Source organism: Cyrtonyx montezumae, unplaced genomic scaffold (genome assembly GCF_038088225.1).
Source record: "Cyrtonyx montezumae isolate F1298 unplaced genomic scaffold, pur_monq_1.0 scaffold_4, whole genome shotgun sequence".
Classification (NCBI taxonomy): domain Eukaryota; kingdom Metazoa; phylum Chordata; class Aves; order Galliformes; family Odontophoridae; genus Cyrtonyx; species Cyrtonyx montezumae.
Genome location: NW_027072045.1, coordinates 6,502,322 through 6,523,311, shown reverse-complemented (window position 1 = coordinate 6,523,311; position 20,990 = coordinate 6,502,322). Strand labels below are relative to the sequence as shown.

General features: G+C 38.5%; 1 protein-coding gene across 2 annotated transcripts in view; it reads right to left on the bottom strand.

Annotated features, from left to right (window-relative positions):
* Positions 1 to 1,686: 1,686 nt before the first annotated feature.
* Positions 1,687 to 20,990, bottom strand: part of GFRA1 (GDNF family receptor alpha 1) — a 136,265-nt gene continuing 116,961 nt past the window's right edge. The window contains exons 8-9 of one of the 2 annotated variants that reach the window (XM_065746083.1): positions 5,196 to 5,252; positions 1,687 to 2,822 (exon numbers count right to left, since the gene is read on the bottom strand). In XM_065746083.1, the coding sequence (XP_065602155.1) occupies positions 2,769 to 2,822; positions 5,196 to 5,252 (111 nt within the window). In that variant the 3' untranslated portion in view covers positions 1,687 to 2,768. Of the gene's footprint in view, positions 4,436 to 5,195; positions 5,253 to 20,990 lie in introns of both variants that reach the window. The other variant, XM_065746082.1, reaches the window with a different exon arrangement.

The following is a 20,990-nucleotide window of genomic DNA, read 5'->3' as shown; positions in this document are numbered from 1 at the left end:
AGAATGGAGATGGTAAGAAAAAGCAAATATTTAAAGATGGGAAATATTTAACAAGTCACTGGATTAATTTCTTTGCCAAGTTCATCAGAATCAAACACCCTTCTGTTTGATGTAACGGACAACAGGTAGAATCTGAATAACCTTATGGGTATTAAACAACCTTGGGGGCCTCTTTAGCTCAGATGAATTTATTCAGAAATTTTAATGCAGAAGTCCTGCCAGTGATCATATATTTTTCAATGAGGTAGATCCACCTTGGTGTGGAAGGGGAACAATTGGCAATTTATAAAATAAAGTTAAAGTTATAACTGCTGTACAAATATTTCCATATTTTACTGCTTGCTCTGATGGAGTGCTGGTCCTAACAGAATCCAGCTCTTTTATTTCAAAGAATCCCAATGCTAAGTATGAGATGCTCCTGTCACTTGACATACACATGATTTATGTCCCTTCAGGGAGCTGTTCTAAGTTTTGCTCTTCTCCTTCACTGGTTTCTCACCATCTCTTCTCTGTGAAAATATCATTGAGAATAAGCCAAGAATCACAAATTAAGATCAGACTGAGATTTTAAGGTGATTCCTTCTGTTTTGTTCGTCTCCAGCCTAATTGCAAGCAAATAATATGTTTTCAGTCTACTGTTTTCAGTCTACTGACTCAAACTGTAGTGCTCCTCAAATTACGAACAGCCTCATTTTCTAAAGGTTGAGTCTTACAGGGATATAACTTCATTAAAACAAAATATGTTGGAAATAGGTCTCCAGACAGAGTCTGCAAAATGCTCTGAAATGATTAAGAATTCCCATTCCCCTTAATTCCTCCTAATGACACAGTGGGAATGAAGCAGTGCAATGGGATGGATGGAGGTCAGCACCTCCCTCCCCATTCCCTTGGAAACAGCCGGACTGTGAGCAAGCACTCAGTGCAATGAGGGCTGTGCTCCTTGTTCCTGGCCAAATCACTGTCTGCACAGTGCTGGATGTTTCCATCTCCATTGGTCCCCCCGTGGGGTAGAGGAAAGCCTTGGTTGGTACTTTTTTCCTGAAAGGCTCGTCTTCATTGCCCCTTTCCTTGTAGAATTAATACCTATTTAAATACTGCTAAAACATTAGCCACGTACTTCAGTTCAGAGTGAATTTAATCTTTCTGAGTACTAATTTTATGGAGAAACATAAACACACTAGTCAAGTTATTTAACATGGCAGTGTATACACACTTCTAATAATACTAATGACAACATCTGTTCTATGACATTAAATGAAAAAGATGACTTGTAAATGTTTATGGTAGTCCGTGATTTAATTTAAACACAAGTGAATTGGTTAAATTTACAATTTAAACAGTAGGTCATCTGTATGTACATCCTGTATTTGGACAGTTCCTATATTATTGCTACATTGGTAAAATTAATGTGTTAAAGGACTATATAAAAGCCAGTTTTAGCTTGTTGGCTGAGCACTCAATACACGGCATTTTAGTGACTAGAAGGGGAAGAATAAAAGCATCTGCATACTTCAGTACTGTTGCAAATGACTGGATTTACAAGGTCACCATGCTAAATTGACATCATCCACACCACACACAATTTCTAAAAACCCTCCAATATTTACATGATGATGTCTGTAAAAACCTCATTATGTATCAGACTCTTAGGGGTTTTTCCCTCTTGCCTGTTTAATAAGCAATTTATTTTTTTTAATTAAGAATTCAGTATGCTTTTAATTTAGGAAAGAAAGCTTGAGTGCTCTGTGCTGTTTGTGGTAACATGGCTAGCCATATAAAACGCCATTTCCTCCTCTACTGTATCCATAATTGTATTTCCAAAGGTAACTCTCATTGAATCAGATAACTAGACATTTATTTTGTAATCAGAAGCTAATTAGGTTGTTGTTTATAGCATAAGTGATCAATAGCTTTTATTCTGGATCACACAGTGTCACAGCTCTAATAATTCATATTAAATACTGATACTGTAATCAAACCAAATGTATAAAAGCTTTAAAAAGCTATGCACTATACTGGGAGGTTATTAAAATTCCTGATACTGCTTAAAATGTTTAATGTGCTGAATATAAATGATATTTTAAAGAAAGCTTTGTGGATCAAAGATGGATTTAATAATTGTAATGTTTATGAATTTGTTTTGAAAATATTTTTAATTGGGTAATGTCAGACTTCTGGATTGTAATGCTATGTTCATTTCCATTTCAATAGGTTATACTATCAGCTCCTTTTGACATAAAATAATTTGATTTATTTTTTAAATCATGAATCTCGTAATCTTCTTTTCTGTTGTCACTGGTTTTCAATAATTTGATTAGTTTCTACAAGAAGAGCAATAGGAGCCACATGGGCTTTGCTGGCAATGATATGCTATATATTTCTTCTCCAAAAGCAGTTCTGACACCTTCGAAAGTAATTTGCAGTTTCTTATCAGCACAGAATTAAAGAGTAATATTGTCTAATTTGTTATGTTCAGTGGCACAGAGTATCCTAGTATTCTATCACATACACAGTGCTTTGAAACCTCTATCATGTGACTAGAACCAAGAGTTTATAAGCAAATTCTATAATTTCTGAAAGTGTTTGTTATTAGCTAAGAAAAAGCCCAAAAGATGAACTTGTCAATAGGCTTAATGATCTCTTAGTAAAATTCTGCACTCTCCCAAACTTCATTGTGGTTCATAAAACAGTAATTTGTACCTTATAGTTGTATAGCAAATCTCTGATCCACACATTTCAAAGCAAGCTTGGGCAGTATTGTGTGAGCCTCAGAGCGAATCCGTACATTCAACATGATGAACTCTGCTTGGTAAAGTTATCTCCTACTCCAGGAAAAAGCAAAAACCAATTACTGTTGCTCATTTAGACACAACTGCTTGTAACAGTCACCAAGCCATCGCAGGAAGGTAGAAGGACAGCCCTCAGAAGAAATGCTGCCTGTTTGATGATGCTTAAAGCTTTAAAGATTCCCTTCCAGATACTGCAGAAAGCCATCATGAGCCAGCACACGCTGTCAGTGTCACTGATCAGAAGCCAAAGTGATCAAATCACGTATGCTGGCAATACTGCCATCCAAACCATTAAAACATTTATGGAACAGGTCTTGCAAACAGCTCATCATGTCAACAGCCCCACGGGCTGCAGCAAGAGCTATGGGGGTGAGAAATGCCTGTCACATGGGTGAGTGTACATGACGCTGCCTTGTAACTGGATCGACCATCCTTTTGTGTTGGTTTTAGCAGTCTCAGTAATAAACCACAGTTTAAATGATACCTTACTGCCTTTTTTCCCCTCTACAGTGCTGTGATAAGAGAAGTAAGGCATGACATTCCTGTAACTTTCTGAGCTGACATTATCAGCTATATTCAAACAGATAATGCTATTTTAGTAGAGCAAATAAAATGCATATTATTTTTTATTAAAGGAACAGTATAATAATTGGGCTATATTGTCACAATGGAAGCGTAGAAGACCAGTGACTGCTACAGAGGAAACCTTGCAGCAAATCTTTTTTTGCTCTTCATCCTCTAATTTTACAAAATGTATGTTTATGGAGCTTTTACAATGGCTGCTGCTTGTTAATTTAAAGAATCTTCACCCTTGTTAAGGTTAGATGATTATAATTAAAAGATAAATGTTTTGTTAGAAAGTTCTATGCCACACTCTATGAGAATTTAACTGAAAGACATACATTATACTTGTATGCAAATTAGAATGGCTTCTCAGCAGGGAACGCAGAATCACTTACAGTACGTAAACATTTAAAGAGGAAAATGCTAGTACACTGAAAGAGTTTAACATCAGTAGCAATTGATCAAATGAAGAAGTTTCATCAAGTCCACTCTCTGGGAGAACATTCACCATTAAGACAAAAGCCTGGCATCCTTGATAATCTGAAGTTTGATCAACTTGAAAACCAAAACTATCCAACGAGATAAATAGGATCTTAAGAAAACTGCCATCCTCCTCCTCAGGTAAAGGCCAGAATTAATATAAGTATTAAAATAATCCAACCAGATAGCTTTACAGGCAAATTTACACACTGTCTCTTCAAAACACTGCATGCCCAAAAGCCTCTTGGGTTTGGAATGTAGCACTGCACCAAGTATTTCACAAAGCCTCTAAATATCACAAGAAGCTTTTTTAGAGAGAGAAAAAAAAATTCCAGCTGACAAACTGTTCTAGCAGGAGTGCCTCAGCTTAGCCCCCAGACCTGGAATTCCAGATAAACAACAGAGGACAGGAAACAGATTTTTTTACATGTCCTTTTGCAACGCAGCTACAAGATGACTGAAGAGCTTAGGAACAAACAGACCGAGAGTGCAATTGTCATGAGTGGTGTGCTTGGATAGAAGTTTGTAGGAAGAGCAAATGAATTCTCAGAGGATATGTGGCTGGTGGAGACTCCTGGTGTGTTGTCTTTCCCAATAGCATTCTGCAAGACACAATACTTTCCTTGGTCACCATTACACATTCTCATTGCAAACTACTTAAATCTATGACATGGAATTCATCTTCTGTTTGTTCACGTCCCACCCTCCACTGTTATCTATATATCACTGTCACAGATTGAAAGGTACAAAAGGCACAGAAACACAAGTCAAATGATAACATTTTAAAGTTAAGTTCAAAGATAAAAGCAACATTAATGTGTAACATCAGCACTCAAAAACAAACGAACAAACAAATAAATAAAGTATTAAGAAATCCCTATTTTAACAAGGGTTCCATGGGCAAAACTTACTGTTGTCAAGGATGGCATATTTTTAAGCCATCTGTGCTTACCGTGCCAATTAAAAAAAAATTAATTAATTAATGCAAATTCTGCACAGTCAACACAGCAACTTCAACAACAAATTACTTCTGGATGCCAATAGATAAAATCTAATCCATGGGATCAGAGAAGATGCAGGTTTCCAGCTTATAAAATATTTTCTTTCTTAAGTCTTTCTTCCTCTAATTGCTGTATTTATGTGCCTTGTGTCCTGTGCTAGCAATAATAAAGCAGTAGGCACAGGCAAGTATAGATTCGTACATTAAAGAGAGCCACTTCGGATGGAGGTGCAACATGAATATTTTTCATTGCTTATCACCCTCAGTCAGAAGAATGCAGGTATAATCACAGAATCAGAAGAAAGCATTTTATATTATGGGGCACACCCGTGCTATGAAACACAGAGGATCTGCACTCTTACCTCATTAAGACAGAGTTCTGTATCTACAGAGTCATTGGATTTCCGCTTCTTCTGTGCCTAGAAACAAATGCAAAATTTATTCCCTGAGCATAGCACAGAATTAGATAAATTCAAAAGGGTTGTCAGACTTCTATGATTTCAACAGTGAATTGCACACGATTAGCAAATAAACTTTCCCAGTGTAACTGCAGGTTTTCCATTCTGATTTGAAATTACAATAAAACTTTAAACTAAGGGTACTCAGTAATTACAATGATGAGAGCTGCCAGCTGCAAAGTACATGTTGTGTTCTGTGGCCCCTTAACTGTGATGCTGTATGTTCGAGAGAAGAAATGAAATATGACAGTTAATAATTACCATAATACTATTGAATATTAAAAAAAAAAAAATCTTACTATACTTCCATGGTTTAGGAAAATGCACAATACATGAGTATTTTATCCTTGAGAGTTCTTGCAATTTCTTCATGTATTATTTCCAAAACATAAAAGTAGTTTTAATATCTTGCATGGCTGCCACGTACTCTCTTTTGGATAGATACAAATAGAACTTCTAATGCCTTTTAACATATGTACCTGTAAGTCGAAATGAGCTGTTTGTTTACATTATGCTCACTGACTGTTCCATATGGAATATTAATAAATGCATGAGCATTTTTGATGATCAAAGCCCACAGAAAATGAGTCTGATATACTTTCATCCGCATCTTACGATGAGCATATAGTTGCTACTACTGTACACTCTCCACACTGGCTCAAGAAGGACACATTTGTGGTGGCAGCATTGCACAAAATGAAAGCAATAGCATGCCCTCTGTCCAGCATCATAAGGTGTTGAATATTTCCACTGCTCAAGTGAACTTGACTGGGCTGGGAGACTTTTCTATGATAGTGATAGCAACCCCCAAGGTGCTGAAGATGTTTTTACTAAACGGTGCTGTGGTTGATTTAAGTAATCCAATAAGCTCATTTCTTACTTTGTGCTCTCAGAAACATAAACAGCACTCTCTTACAGAAGCTGCCAGTGTTAAATGTACAATCACATCATATAAGAGAAAACTTGGATTTACACACCAGAACTGCTGACTGCACAGAGAACATCTAGCACTTCTTCCTGGAAGTTTTGTTGGACTAATTTATTTATTTCCTACACAAAATGAAGATCTGAGTCTCTCTGTGTTGCAGGTAATTTACACTATAGCATCCCACTGTTTTTGGCAAAGATGGATTGGATTAATGGTCATGTGAGGAAGTGCTAAGCATTTGGATTATATACTTCCCAAAAATTCAGTTCTACATACGGCCATTTCATTTACTGAGAGCCTTTGGTGCTGCCTAGGGATACAAAATATTCTTTGACCTAATTACTGATTTTAGAATCCAAATGAAGGAACTGAACTACTCATTAAGAAGCACATTTTCATGACAATTTTGTATATAAAATAGACTTACTAGAGACAATTAGAAACCTAAAACAGCTGGGATTTAAGTGAGACAGCTTAGTTGTAGTAGGAATGCATATTGTATACATGTTGACAGTTTATATAATATATATATGATAAAATAATTCCTCAATTAATTAATAAAAAACCTCCACAACATCTTGCTCTAACAAACCCTTTCTTCTAATTGCTACCATTAAAGTGGTTATGGTAAGCATAAATTAAGCTATCTAAATGGAAAAAAAATGCTTCAAAGTAAACTTACTGCAAGAAGCAGCAACATAGTGGAGCCTTCCTGCTGTGTTTGCAATGATGGCACTTTCCACAACAACTAGGAAACATTCTCAATAGCAGCTGGGGAGATTTCAGCTCTCAACTGCATGGCCAAAGGAAGATGGATAAAGGAGAAACAGGACTTCAATCCTGATTTTCTTTTATCCTAAACGCACTACACTGAATTGAAGTGTGAGGCTTAAAAGGATCTATGAACAGATGTTCAGATCTTACCTGTGTAGGGTACAAGGGCTGTAAAAATATTCCTAGTCTGACATTCATTGCTAAATTTCCTAGTCCACAGAAGCACCTGCTTATCAGAAGGATTGATCATTACTGCATACACCTGCTCTAGATGTACAACACAGCGTTAACAACAATCTACTCTTGCTAGTTGGTCACCAAGCCACAGGTCAACATTTTTCCTCTTTCAGTTCTATATTCCTCAAACAACAAAGGATAAAAACATCTTTATTTTGTTTATATGCAGTAAAGTCTTCCCTAACTTCATTCAAGCTGAAAAACAATAGTGTACAGCAGCTAAATCATATTTACTTCTGAGCACGCTATTTTAAGAGTTAAATCAACAGGCAGAAACAAAACCAAATCAAACAAACCAAGAAGTTTTTCAATCATTTTGATCAATATTCCCCAGCTTTAGTGTAGAAAGTATTACTTCTCTGTATTCATATACTTAATGTAGTAATTTTAACATCAACACTTATTCACTTGCAACCACTATTATCATGTCTTACTTTCTTAGAATTGGAAAGTAATTTTAATAATCAGGCAGACTTTTTTCCTATTAAAATAGAGAGAACAATTTCATCCATTTAAAAGTACAGCAAAAAAGCAGCCTCTTTTTTGGGGGAAAAAGGCAGAGGGAAAGAAAAAATATCACTTTGAAGATGGGACGAGACATTATATGCCAAGTTCCAAATTGGAAGAGTACATTTTTACTGTTGAGTTATAAACCTGTAAAAATGGGTTATAATGGAAATGCTGGCATAGGCTGCACTACTGTAATACAACAGTGCATCACTAAATCACAAGTAATGGAAAAAAAAAATCCTATGTGTTGAAGAGAGTGCTATAGAAAGCATATGTCCTGTAATTACAACCTAAGGGGAAAATTATTTCTTCCCGAGTCTTCTACAAAGGGCTCCACAAGCACCAGAACTGCTGTATTTGTGCTACAGTGATTGAACACCAGATACAAGGTAAAAAATGAAGACTTGGATGTTGTGATGATTGTCCTGGTGGAAATGCACCCAAGCAGGGAGATGCACTTGAATTATGAAGGATACCCTCAACCACTGGCTATTACTCTACAACATTTCCCATTATCCTAAAAAATTAAACAACAGAAACCTGTGCCCATCTTGTACAGCTGCAGACAATTCACACAGTGAGCATCTATGCCATCAAGAACTGTGGGAAATGAGAGCTGTTTGTTATAATAGACTAAAGATTCAGCACCAAGCCCCCACCTCAAGCCTCCTGCATGCCTGGTAAACCAGGCAAGGAGGTTTCCTGAAATGAGCTGGAAGCACCTAATTTCACAGGAGTCAAACAGCACATGCAAATGGCAAATAAGTCTGTATTCAACTCACTTACAATTATTTTGAATTTTATTATAAAGCTCCTATCTATTGACAAGAAAATCTATACAAATTTCATCATTTCATCACAAAAGACAGGCTGATAAAAATAATAAAAAAAAAAACAGTGAAAGAAAAACAGCTTAAAATAACTAGTTAAACATATGGAAAGAGATATGAAATCTCTTTCACTGAGGTAAAATAGCATTTGCTAATGACATATACTCAGCTGTGACATGGCTCTGACTGTAAAATGAGTTATGTGAGATGGGCTGACACTCGCACTGGCTTTGCAGGGAACTGTAATTCAGTAATGGGGGCTACTCTGACAAAGCTGCCCCCATACTGCCAACAATTTTGAACTCACTTTAGGTTTTATATTCTGTAAAAATGAACATCTGCTTTCACAGAGTCTTATCACTGTGGTAGCACAAGCAACAGATTATATTTAGAGATAATCATATTCATGCACCTCATGATGAGCTCCTCAGTACACCATGCACTTGTCACACAAGCCTGGTTTGGGCACTCACAAACTTTAGCTCACAGAGTCGAAACAAAGGTGTTGGGCTTGGTCAAGGGTCAGCAGAGAAACCAAAAGCATGTCCAGAAAAGAAAGAAGCCTCAAGCCTAGAAGCAAAATTTTACTTCTTTCTTTCCCAGAAAGAAATGAGAACTGAGTCCAGGAGAATAGCTGGTGGGTTTACCAAAGGAGAAAGAAATATTGCTTATAGAGGTACTTCTTATCCAGCTTTCATTTAAGGAATTACTTAAAACAGAATCTGGGGGCCTCCATCTTCCTCATACCCCAATGACTCCTAAATGAATTTATTGGTAAGACTGCTTGATGCACCCTAACATAGAAATCTCTTGCCCAGCACCTAAAAACTATTGTAAGATCTCCCAAACATAGTAACTCACTGCTTCACATACCCCAGATTCCTCAACCTCCATCCTTCACAGACACTAAAGACATGGATTTATTCCCAGAAATGCTATGTTGCAATTATGAATCCAGCTTCTATGAATCATAGCATTACATGGTTAATAAATGCATTAAACATTACAGCAGTATCTCACCACAAGTCCACACTCACATTATTTATGGCTTGTCATCCAGCAGTGTTTTTCTATATCCACGATAGCATGCATATCTTTGCTACTCACAGCAGACAAAAGGTCTGACTGGGGACTGCTCCAAATGGAGGTGAGCTTTAATTTGGAGGGAGAGAAGGGAAGAAGAAGGATGTAAAGGGAACTGAATGCACTGGACCTGAATGCAAACAGGCATAGAGTGAGCAGCTGAGTTCAGAAACCAGTCCCTTGATATCAGCTACACTCTTTGGGCCTTTCGTGCCCCACGGAACTTATTTCTTAGACACTGCAGAGAGACAACAGAAGTATCATTACGACAGATATCTGCTGTATGTGTTGTTTTTTTAGATAATCTTAATGAGCATGCCTCTATCCACTCCTGAGATGCCTGGTTAGCTCTGTTCATATTAACAAGGCTTTCCAAAAAAGAGGGACAAATTTCCTGGAATGCATCCTTCAAATGACCACCCTTCTAAAGTAACTCTAACAAATGAGCGTGCACGTTCTTTTCTGTTCTTTTCTTGTGTTGATTGGAGAGATTTACTATGCAACTAAGCTGTTTTTCTAACAGCAGGACGCGAACAATAAGCAGAGAAATACACAGACTGTAAAAATGCAATCACTTTAACTCTTCTGTGCACACTAAGTGGTAGGTGCATCTATCACAACTGTCAATAGTATTTTCTTATTAGCACGGTCGTACTGTGCCTCGCTGGAGTATAAATTACCTTCAACAAGGAAGAGTTGCAAGAGTAAGCAAAGTGCAGGTCAGAGACACAGGCCGCTGAAACAGGGATCCAATTCAGCACAGAATAATTCCAAAGCCCATACCACAGAGCCAGCGTATGAAGATATTTAAGATCTGAAACAATCAGCTTTACACAAGCCTACAACAATGAAGTCAGATCCTTTTCTTCTGCATATTATTCTTTCTCTTTTCTCCTGTGAATCAATCCTAAAGATGCGAGCTTAGGGCATAAAAATATTGATGAACATTCGGCACAAAAGCACCACAGTCTCATTATTCTGTTTTGTACACTGGATGAAATATTTTAAAAACAAGTATCACCAAGACACTGCTGGTATTGGTCTCCATATCCAAGTAGATAATACCCAGCACAGTAAGAGTAAAATCACAATTTTTTCAGCTGAGAGACATTAAATTAAACAAACATCCTTGTGCCCAAGTATGACTGAGGAAACACAGAGTTCTAGAGGCTGCAGTGTCATGCAGTGAGCAGTTTATCAGCCAGTCTGTTCAGATCCCAACATCTGCCCGCATTAAGCACCCAACCCAAGGCTTTGCACCCAAACTAAATTGGCACCACTTTTCCCTTTCTGCTATGAAGGCATGCTTTTTCAGAATTTCCCCCCACAGCTCTGCCACAGCTAAGCCAGGCAGTGGGATGCTGGCAGCCCTGAGCACTGCTCCATGCCATCAGCCACATCAGCCACCCACTGCTCTACCAGTTCTAACACTCACAAATCACAAGTCAGGTCTGATCTCAAACTCAAACGCACAGACAGCTGCTTAATGTGTGACAAACCTGTCTAGCTCACCTTCAGACAGCTCTGGCTCTCTTAAGGGAACATCCAGTGCATTTAAAACCTCCCCTTGCCCCTCAGCTGCTCAGATTTTGAGCGCTTTACAAATCTGAGGAACAGCCTTAAGAGCTGATAATGTCCAGTGCGGGTACAGGAAAACCTCCTCCCTCCAACCCCTTCAATCTAAAAACGATGAGATAATTTGATATAGAGGTGGAAACCAGAGGTAAGCCTTCCAAAAGAAGCAGAATCAATTGGGGGAAAGAAGAAAAATGAACTGTACAGCATGAACGTTGCTTGACCATTCCCAGATCCATTGTTTTAAAAAAAGATGAGGTCTACCTAAGCCCCATTTCTCACTGCACAAATATATATGGCAGGGACAATGTGACACAAACAGTGCCTAGCAGCAATCTTTTGAGGTTTTACAAAAAACAGATCCTATCAGAAATACCAAACTGATCAAAGAGCTTACAAGGACCAGACATGGAGATCTTCAAATATTTATTTCAAGCAATTAGTCTCCCAGCGAGCACAGCACAAAATATGACACCAAGCCAAGTCAACTGAACTGCCTGACTTACCTTTCATGGCAGTGCAGTAACACGTTACAATTTCATTTTTGTGCTCAGTCATTTATTTTCTAAGTAAAATGGATTTCTGAAGTCCTAGATTCCTCCTTCCTATTTTTAGAGGATATTATGCAATTCTCCTAATATGGTCTTTTTATGGATTTGCCTCAAGCAAATATTTTTGCATTAAGAAGGGCAGAGAAGAAAAACAGAATACTAAAAAGCATATAAGGAATAAGTTTTGTTAATATCTCAATGGCTTAGGCTGCCTAGGCTTTGTTTTTTTCCTTTGTTTATAAAACTGAACAGCCACGTAATCCAAAGACGAGTTGTTTGGGATTTCATTATTATACCCCACTCTTCTAGTGATTTACTACAACTATCAAGCCAGCACCATATGCGGTGGTAACAGGTAGCATCTGGCTGTTGTGCATTGAACAGCATCTAAAGAACAGAAACACGAACATGAAGCCATTACAATCCCCGTTAAAAAACATCTTCAGCTTTTAATTTTGAACAAAGGTAAGCCGCTGAAGGAGTACAGATCCCACAGCACGTCCCCAGGCTAGAGCGTGTGCCCTTGCGTGTCCGAATATGCAAACAAAGTTGTTCTGTTTGGCAGCAGGTGAAGTGCCTACCTCCCCTATTAGACCAGGCTACGTGGTGCACTGGAGTGTGCTGTAAACACTCCTGAGCAGCTGTCAGCCACGGCTACGATGGGACTGCGAGCAGCTCAGCCAGTGCACCGCACTAATGAGCCTTGAAAGAGGCACCACACGAACGCAGGAGCTGCACTGACTTTCCTATTTCCACGCATGCCGTCACAGGCAGCAGGAGGGCTGGCACCAAGCGTGACTGGCAGGTGATGGGATGGTATCCAGCCAGGGCTCTGCGAGAAAAAGCCCAGGTGCCTGGGAGACCCAAGGGAGACGCTTGGATAGGGCTCAGCAGTGAAGCGCTGACTGTGCATCAGCCTCACGAGGCACCAAGCTGCCAGGAGGTGGAAGGGAACAGAGGTCACGCATTGCCACCACTCTCAGGCAGCAGGACCAGGGTGCCTTCATCTGCTTCTGCAGCTGGAGGGAAGGATCAGGCAAGCTTGCCTGAGCAGCAGACAGCACGAGGCTTGCGGTGCTGAGCAGTGCAGGGAGCGGCCTTCTGTGCTGCACCAACCTGAAGCAACAGATATTATTGCTGGTTTCTTGAGCACTGCATTCACTCATGAATTTTAAAAGGAAGGGAAGAAGAGAATGACCATGAGCATCTGCTTTTGGTTAAAGGACTAAGAACATTCAAGATTTTTGTCTTTAATAATCGTGTGTGCACGCATGTGCATGTCGTGAGAGCTGGCACAGTTACACACGCAGAGAAAACACAGTGGTCAGCCTTTAAAAGGTTTAGAAAACACTTCAGATAACAAACTATTTGCTTCAATTACAGGGAAGCAAAAGCAAAGGCTGCAGATGCAACCTTGCACAGAAAGGCAATCAGGCTGTTAGCTGAGGTGCCCATCACTCCCCCCCACCCCAGTTTTATTTATACCCTTCAATCCCAGTGCATTTGTTTCCTCACATCCGCAGTTACGTGGCTGTGACTGAGTCCCATTAAACCGTGACATGATTTAGAGATTTTTTTTTTCTTTTAAAGTATTTCAATCTTGAACAGCTGTGATTTGGATTAATTAGTGAATTTTGCATTTTTGGCACAGTCTGTTCTCCAGAAGTGCCACTGAAATAAAAATTTAAAGCATTTTCTCCCTGTTCTCCTAATCCTGTAGCTGAGTTCTGCAGGTGCACAGATGTATCTGCAGAATTCACAGGGCTGAAATTTTAGTGAACTTGCTGCAGTACTCGTCTCGGTAGCTACGTTCCTTTCCAGAATAAAAATATCAGACAGATTATTTTTAAGCAGTGCAATCAAGTTTACCAAGGTGAGACTACCACGAAAACAGGTTGTGGCACAATGTGTTTCTGAGAGACATCTGTTCCCTTTAAATCTGGCCAGGGCCACAAACATAGCTTGGAAAATTTCACCCAAATAGATTATGACAAAGATCAGAGTCTCTAAACATAGGACTTAAAAAAATAAAAATAATAATTTAAAAAAAAATATATAAGACATCTTCAAGTGTAGCTGTTGGTTGTGTTTATAACAGACTATTCTTATTTTCACAGAATCATAGAACTGTAAGGGTTGGAAGGGACTTCTGGAGATCCAAGTCCAAACTCTTGCTAAAGTAGGTTTCCTATAGTAGGTTATACAGGAAGTTATTCAAATGAGTCTTGAATATCTCCAGATAAGACATCACAACCTCTGTAGCAAGCCTGTTCCAGTGCCCTGTCACCCTTAGAGCAAATATGCTATTTCTCATGCTCATGAGAACTTCCTGTGTTCCAGTTTCTGCCCATCACCCCTTGTTCCATCACTAGACAACCCCTGAAGAGAGCAAGGCCCCATTCACTTGACATTCATTAAGAATTTAGTATTTCTTTATATTGTTATAGACAGGTATTCAAATCCTGTGACAAGACAGTCTTACCAGCAGATCTCTATTATCTAACCTAGACCTTTGTGTGCCTCATCGTTTCCTAAATATTATTAAAAGGCCCTTGCAGAATACATGTTAAAACTCAGTACTTAAAAGAGACTGTGATGTAGCATTCTAAATATATATATTTAATTCTTCATGTACTGTACTGGAGGAGAGAAAAATCAAACCTTCCCTCAAATTAGCAGGAATCAAAATCCAACCTTATTTCTCTTTAATGGACTACAACAAAGTATGCAATACTTTAATGGATTATACTATAGCAGCTTTCTTCATATCCATTATTTACACAATGCTCTCATCCACAACACTTGCATTGTAGTTAATGAAGCTATTCAAATAACCAGAGAAACTCTTCTGTAAGAAGAGGCCTACAATAGCACAACCTTATTAGAATGATTCTTCTTACTCTTTACTGTCCTGGTCCCACGGCACCAATGGGAAATCTTCCAGGCAGCAACAAATGAAAGCACAAACTTCCTAATACCATCTGCAAGTATGGCCTCAAATCTGAGCTCAGTGAAACACTAAGAAACATTTTCCATAACTGAAACGACTTCATAGACACAAAAAGATGGGGAGTTTCAGATGTTTATAAATAATAGCCATACTAAAATAATTCTGAGCCTATAATAATCAGATTATGCAAATAATTATCAGATTATGCAAAATCACATTCACAAGATATTACTCTGTTTTGTTTCATCACACAAATCATTCACAGAGGGACAGAAGACTTACTTTTATATTTATATTTAATAAGCCCAAGAATATAAATAGAAGAATACTAATAATGCGAGTAATAGAGATCAGCTATCATTTGGGGTATATTTTGCAAGGCTTCCATACTAAAGCTTTTGAAGGTTTATTTTGAGTAGCTTTCCTACAGTTTGATGCATCATGGTGTGGCAGACTGGATAGTTTAGGAGATTAGTAATGGGACATACAGCTTTCTATTTCTTGGTAGCTAGTTTAATCTCACTCAGGTCAACGCTCTATTCTGTAGTATTTTTGAAATGAGGAGGTAGATCTGGAGCACCTCTCTTAAGAGGTCCAGTGCCAAAAAGTGTCAATAATTTTCACCTTAGGCAGTGAATTTCATCAAAGAGGCTAAGGAATTAATGGGACATATGCTTATAATACTGCACAGGACTTGAGAGGTTTCCTCATGCTCTTAATTTCCCATTCTGTGATATAAACTTTTCCTGAGAGAAGTGAATTTAACAGGTTAAGGGGATGTCACATTTAGTGATAAGGATTGAATTAGCCTTTCTAGAACTTCATTAAAATGGGATCTGGGGTATCTACCCTTCTCAAACGGAGTGACCGACCACTTGAACAGCACAGGACATAGCACTTCTGACATGCTGTGCTTGGATGAACATAATTGCAGAACAGGCTTTATAGTAACACAGAGCAGCAGATGATGAATGAAGATTGCAGAACACATGAACAGATGCATCTCACTGGCTCAGAGATTATTTGAAGTTGCAACTTTGCCAGTTGCTCTATTTAAAACGTTCATGAAACGCCAGAGTTCAGTCTCTGTTACACTCGCAAGAGCCAGCATGACCTGTATTTCAGAGGCTGTTCATGTGATGTTCAGCTTCCAAAAAATGTCTCTCCCACTAAGGGCACTTATCAAAGTGTTGTCAGTGCCGCTTCTAAATGCAACATCATATCTCAGTCATCAGCCTGAAGGTGAAAAGCCTCTGCTTAATTAATGGCTCCTAAGTATCCTCATTAAGCTCATTATCTGGGTATAGACCATGCGCAGTTTTTATCTAAACCTTTGCAGTTGTGCCTACAACAATCGGAATTTCTCATCTGCAAATAACCATGACTGAATGCTTAGGAATAATCAGGAAATCTTAATTAAAAGTAATAAGGTTTAGGCTGACTCGATGAGAGCATGATTCTGCCAATAGTTGCATGAATATGCCTAACTAATTAAGTTCAAAATATGAAAAATGAACAACTATTCCTTCTGCATTTGCATTTCCTTCTGAAATCATACACAGGAAGTTCCCTGAAGGAATAAATTCCTAAATTTGCCCTCAGAACTGGATAATTACAGCACATATGCGATTGAAGTGTGCAAAATTGCACATACACAGAACATTTATTTGCAATGGTCTTCAAGAATTTGGCTTAGATACGTGCGACTTTGAATGCACTACCATTACTAGAAGAGGGCATGCCATTGTAGAAAACCTGCTAAATAAGCACTGAAAAGTTCTGATCAAACAACTATTTCACATGCACGCATAGGATTTGTGCACACAAATTTAGGAAAAGCTTAATGTAGATCCTTGTTATTGTTTTGCATTCATCTGTGCATGCTTCATTTGCCAGATTTACTGCACAAGTCAAGTCACTACAGCCAAAGCAGGTAGCTATTTGGGGCCTACCTAGTACTCATCTTAATCCCCAACTGCATAAAAATTTGAATGCACATATTTAAAACCTGAGAATGAACTCAGTACATCCAAATGCTTTTGTGCATGTGGTAATGCATAACCTGCTTTGAATTAGAGACAACTTGAGGCTTCTGAAAATGTCAATCTGGGAAAAAAAAATTAGTACTATGTAACGCAGTATTTAGTTAATTACTGCCCTGTATACCTAATTCTGTTTTAAGAAAGACATGAGGGAGGATAATCCTATAATTCGTTAGGATACATGCTGAGTGAACCTATGGAAAAATATCCTGCATTATGCACAACAGTCAGCCTGCTTAAAAGATCACAGAAAGTGGCTCGCAGAAGGAGCTAAGCACACAGGAGGATTTAACCTGAGGTGGGATTATTAGGCCTAGTCCACTGACTGGAACTACAATTTGCTGTGAAATAGCTAGGCTCTCATTCTCCAAAGTACAGGCTGAAGTAAACATTTTGAACTCCCACTGAGTTTGAATGCAAGGAACAGAAGTGAGTGACAGCATCTTCAGTTCTGAAACTCAAAAGCAAGTTGGAAGTTGTAGAATAAATGGCTTAAAGGTAACTTAAAGATCTATTACTCAGCTTATAAGAAGTCTCAGGGATAAAAGTAAGCAGAAAATGCGAGATACATTTTATGTCCAGTAATTGACTACAGTGAAGAGTATAGGAAAAAGGAGCAGACATTAAAAGCAGAATATAATACATTTATGTTCAGATATTTTGATATTGATATTTATTTTTATGTATAATATGTAGAATGATTCCGTACAATTTAGCTTTGATTAGGCTCTTCTGGTTGCTGGTTACAAGGACAAAACTATTCCTAAGAAATGATCTTTATTACTGCTGAAATATTTTGGATCATATCTGCTATATGATAATTACAGGCTTGGGTAGTTTTTTAGAACTGTACTTCACAGTTTATATATAAAGATCTAGAACTGACATGATATACCTACAGCACATAATTGCAATATTAAGTTAAAGGATAACTGAACAACAGTCATTCCATTTTTATGTATGTAAAAAAAACCTCCACAATTTGATAGGTCACATGATTGTCTCTATAGACTCAAATAACCTCATATGCACAAATAAACTTGGTTTTGCTATTGGTAAAGCAATGCAAACTTTTCTCTTTAATCAAGGATAAAGAAATAGGATCACATTACATCAGACTTTCTCCCAGATCAAAATACAGACCAAGTCCAATCTCTTACAGTATGTCAGCATGGCTGCAACCCCTCACCTCTTCCTCTTTCCCCACTGTGACTTCCAAGTTAGCCATGGTAGTGACAGCAGGGAGGCTCTTCCTGTGCCACGTAGGCTCAACATCCCTCCTGCTCAGTCTTCTACAGCTTTTTTCTCCCCCTGAATCTCTTTGTAGATGTTACATCAGACACAAGGAATAGAGGAAAATAAAGTGCTAAATTTCACTTCAAGACCAGGTTGGATGGAACTCTGGGCAACCTAGTCTAGTACCAGATCAGGAGGATGGTAGCCCTGCCGGAGGCAAGGGGGCTGGATCTTGATGATCCTTGGGGTCTCTTCCAACCCCAGCCATTCTATGATTCTGTGATTCACACCAGAATTAGACTATGAGACTATGAGTCAGCTGAGTACCTAAAGATTAAAAATGAGTGGATATGCAAGAAGAAAGGACTAAAACATTAAAAAAAAAATATGGAAAGGCCAGATAGGAAAAAGATGCAATAAAGATTACCTGTTAACTAGAAGTGAGGTTTCACTGGAATAGATGGAATAGATATGCCCATATATTGAATCTAATGGGCTAACAGCTAATATTACACAAATAGGCATTGATAGTCTAGGTTATTGTTTCTGGAGAGGGAACTTTCTATTTTCTGAAAGAATGAAGGTTTCAGTAGTAGAGAAAGGTGTTTAAAGGAGTTTAGAATGTCTCTCCTTATATGAATTTAAGGGAATCTCTCTTCTCTAAAAGCAATGTCATTTTCTTTGATGCTACTACAGGAATTTTAAGAGCTCCACAGGCCTGTGACAAGAACAGTAATGTTGCTGTGAGACTAAGAGGCTGAAGAAAATCCTCTTCCACAAATGGCATGGTCTGCAAGATGCTGGAAGTAAGTTTAAAGCTAATGCTGTATGATTTAGTTTTGAAATTATGGTAAATGCCTTTGAACTCACTTTCAACCAGTGCCTAACATCAAGTAATCTTTCTATTTTTCTGTAAGTCCTGTATCTGCACTGGACTATTCAAATTCATATATCTCCCTAGAGTGCTTCAACTCTATGATATTCTTAAAAATGACTCAGCTGAACTCAGCGAAAAGTAAATTTGAACACATCAGTTTACCACGTAAGAGACAATTAAACATCTGCACAAGGTTCTCAAGCCCTGAGCTGTTCTGTGGAAATCTCTGTTTGCTTGATAACTGTCCAGGACCTGTAACAACAGAGCAAGGACTTCTGCATACTATCCTATCCATAGTTTCTTCAAAATTATTTTGGACTGAAAGTAAATCAGTTGTGAGCATAAACCTAAGAACTTTACTCCATACTTTGCTGTAACAATAGACAAAATACAGTTGACTACTTGCCCCAAACAATGGAATAGTTTTCATGTGCACTAGGATATAGATAAGTAAAGTACACAGACAACTCATCTATCATTAAGAAGTGTAAAACTGCTCAGTAGCGTCCACAGCAAGCAGATTGCAAAATACAAACAAACAAAGAAACAGAATGGTGACATCAAATCAAAGAACAGCTGAATGTGAATGGAGTAGACACCATTGAGAGCAGTAGGCGTTGTCATCCCATTCACATACAGAAAGACACTCCAAAATTCCAGCTTCACAGAAGGCAGCCCCACAACCCTATTCCAGAATCTAAAAGCACCTCTCCAAATTCTGAGGAACCCAGGAACAGGAAAAGAGCTGAATGAAACCTCAAATACCAGAAATATATATGTTGCACCGAAAGTAATGCCTCCTATTTATTTCCATGGAAACAACAACAGATATAAAGAACACAACAACACTATGTACTAGAGCTACAAAACACTGTTTTTCAACACAGTCACAACCATTAGGTATGCATTTTTCGCCAGTAATGAAAAAGAGCCTGCATGCTGCTCTCAAAAAAAAACCTGCACCAGCAGAGATGACATACTATTTCACAGCTGCTATGATGGCACCGTTGCTAGGAAAATGTTGCCCATACAGTCCATCTTTCATCAGCCAAAACAGATGGACACCAAAAAACACTGAATCTGGACTATAGGAAGGCATGGTAGGACAATTCAGCCAAGAATGCTAATGTGGTCCACAGTCTTCAAACTGGTATGGGGCCTGGCATTACTGTGATGCAAGTATGACTTCTTCTCTGGTGTGATTCTAAAAGTCTGAGCCTTCACCTTAGCAACACAATGTAGTCGTCAGAGTTGATCTATTCTTTAGTGTTCTTCCTGTTTCTGTATGAGCATTTGCGGGACCCACCTGTCACAATCTCTGTGATATTCCAATTCTGTCTCTACCATTTCCAACACACTGAAGCTGGTGTAGAACAGTACACAGTTCCCTGTTCATAATCTGCCAATTTGCCTAGATAAGCTGGTTGTGACCCTGTTCACTTTGTGGTGTGACACCTGTGCATGACAGTCTGCAATATGGCCTGTCTTTCACATTGCTGTTGCCACAGCTGAAACACACCACCCACTCTTCATTGTGCTCATGACCAGTAACTGGTCTCTACAAATGTTCAGCAAGCGCTGATGAATGTCAGTGGGTACAATTTTGTCCACATGGAGGAATTAAATTACACATATTTACATCATCCGTGCTTATAAGTAAGATGTCATTTTGTCAGCTGCCCTTCTGCTGTCATCTGTCATACAGCAATGAAATATAATGGAATACTGGTGGGAAGGTTCAACCTCTACTACCATACCACCAACATCTGTCTCTGATGTTGTGGGTCAACGTAATAAAATAGAGGGCATTACTTTCAGAGCAACCCTCGTACAACACATCCTGGTCTCTCTGCAGGTGAGAGTCTTCTTTACCATGGGAGGAAGACATCATGGACCCAATTGTTGTTCTGTCCCCCAGTCCTGGCTTCTCACTTCCTCCTCACTGTATCCTTCTCAAGATTGGATGATTCCTAACATTGTACATATCTGTGTTTAAACTATGCTAGTATTCAAAATTTCTAAGCATCTACACTGTCATCTCGTCTTAAAACCAGCATACTCTGAATCAAAACCATCAATACAGCGTTTAAAAATACATTTCAATTA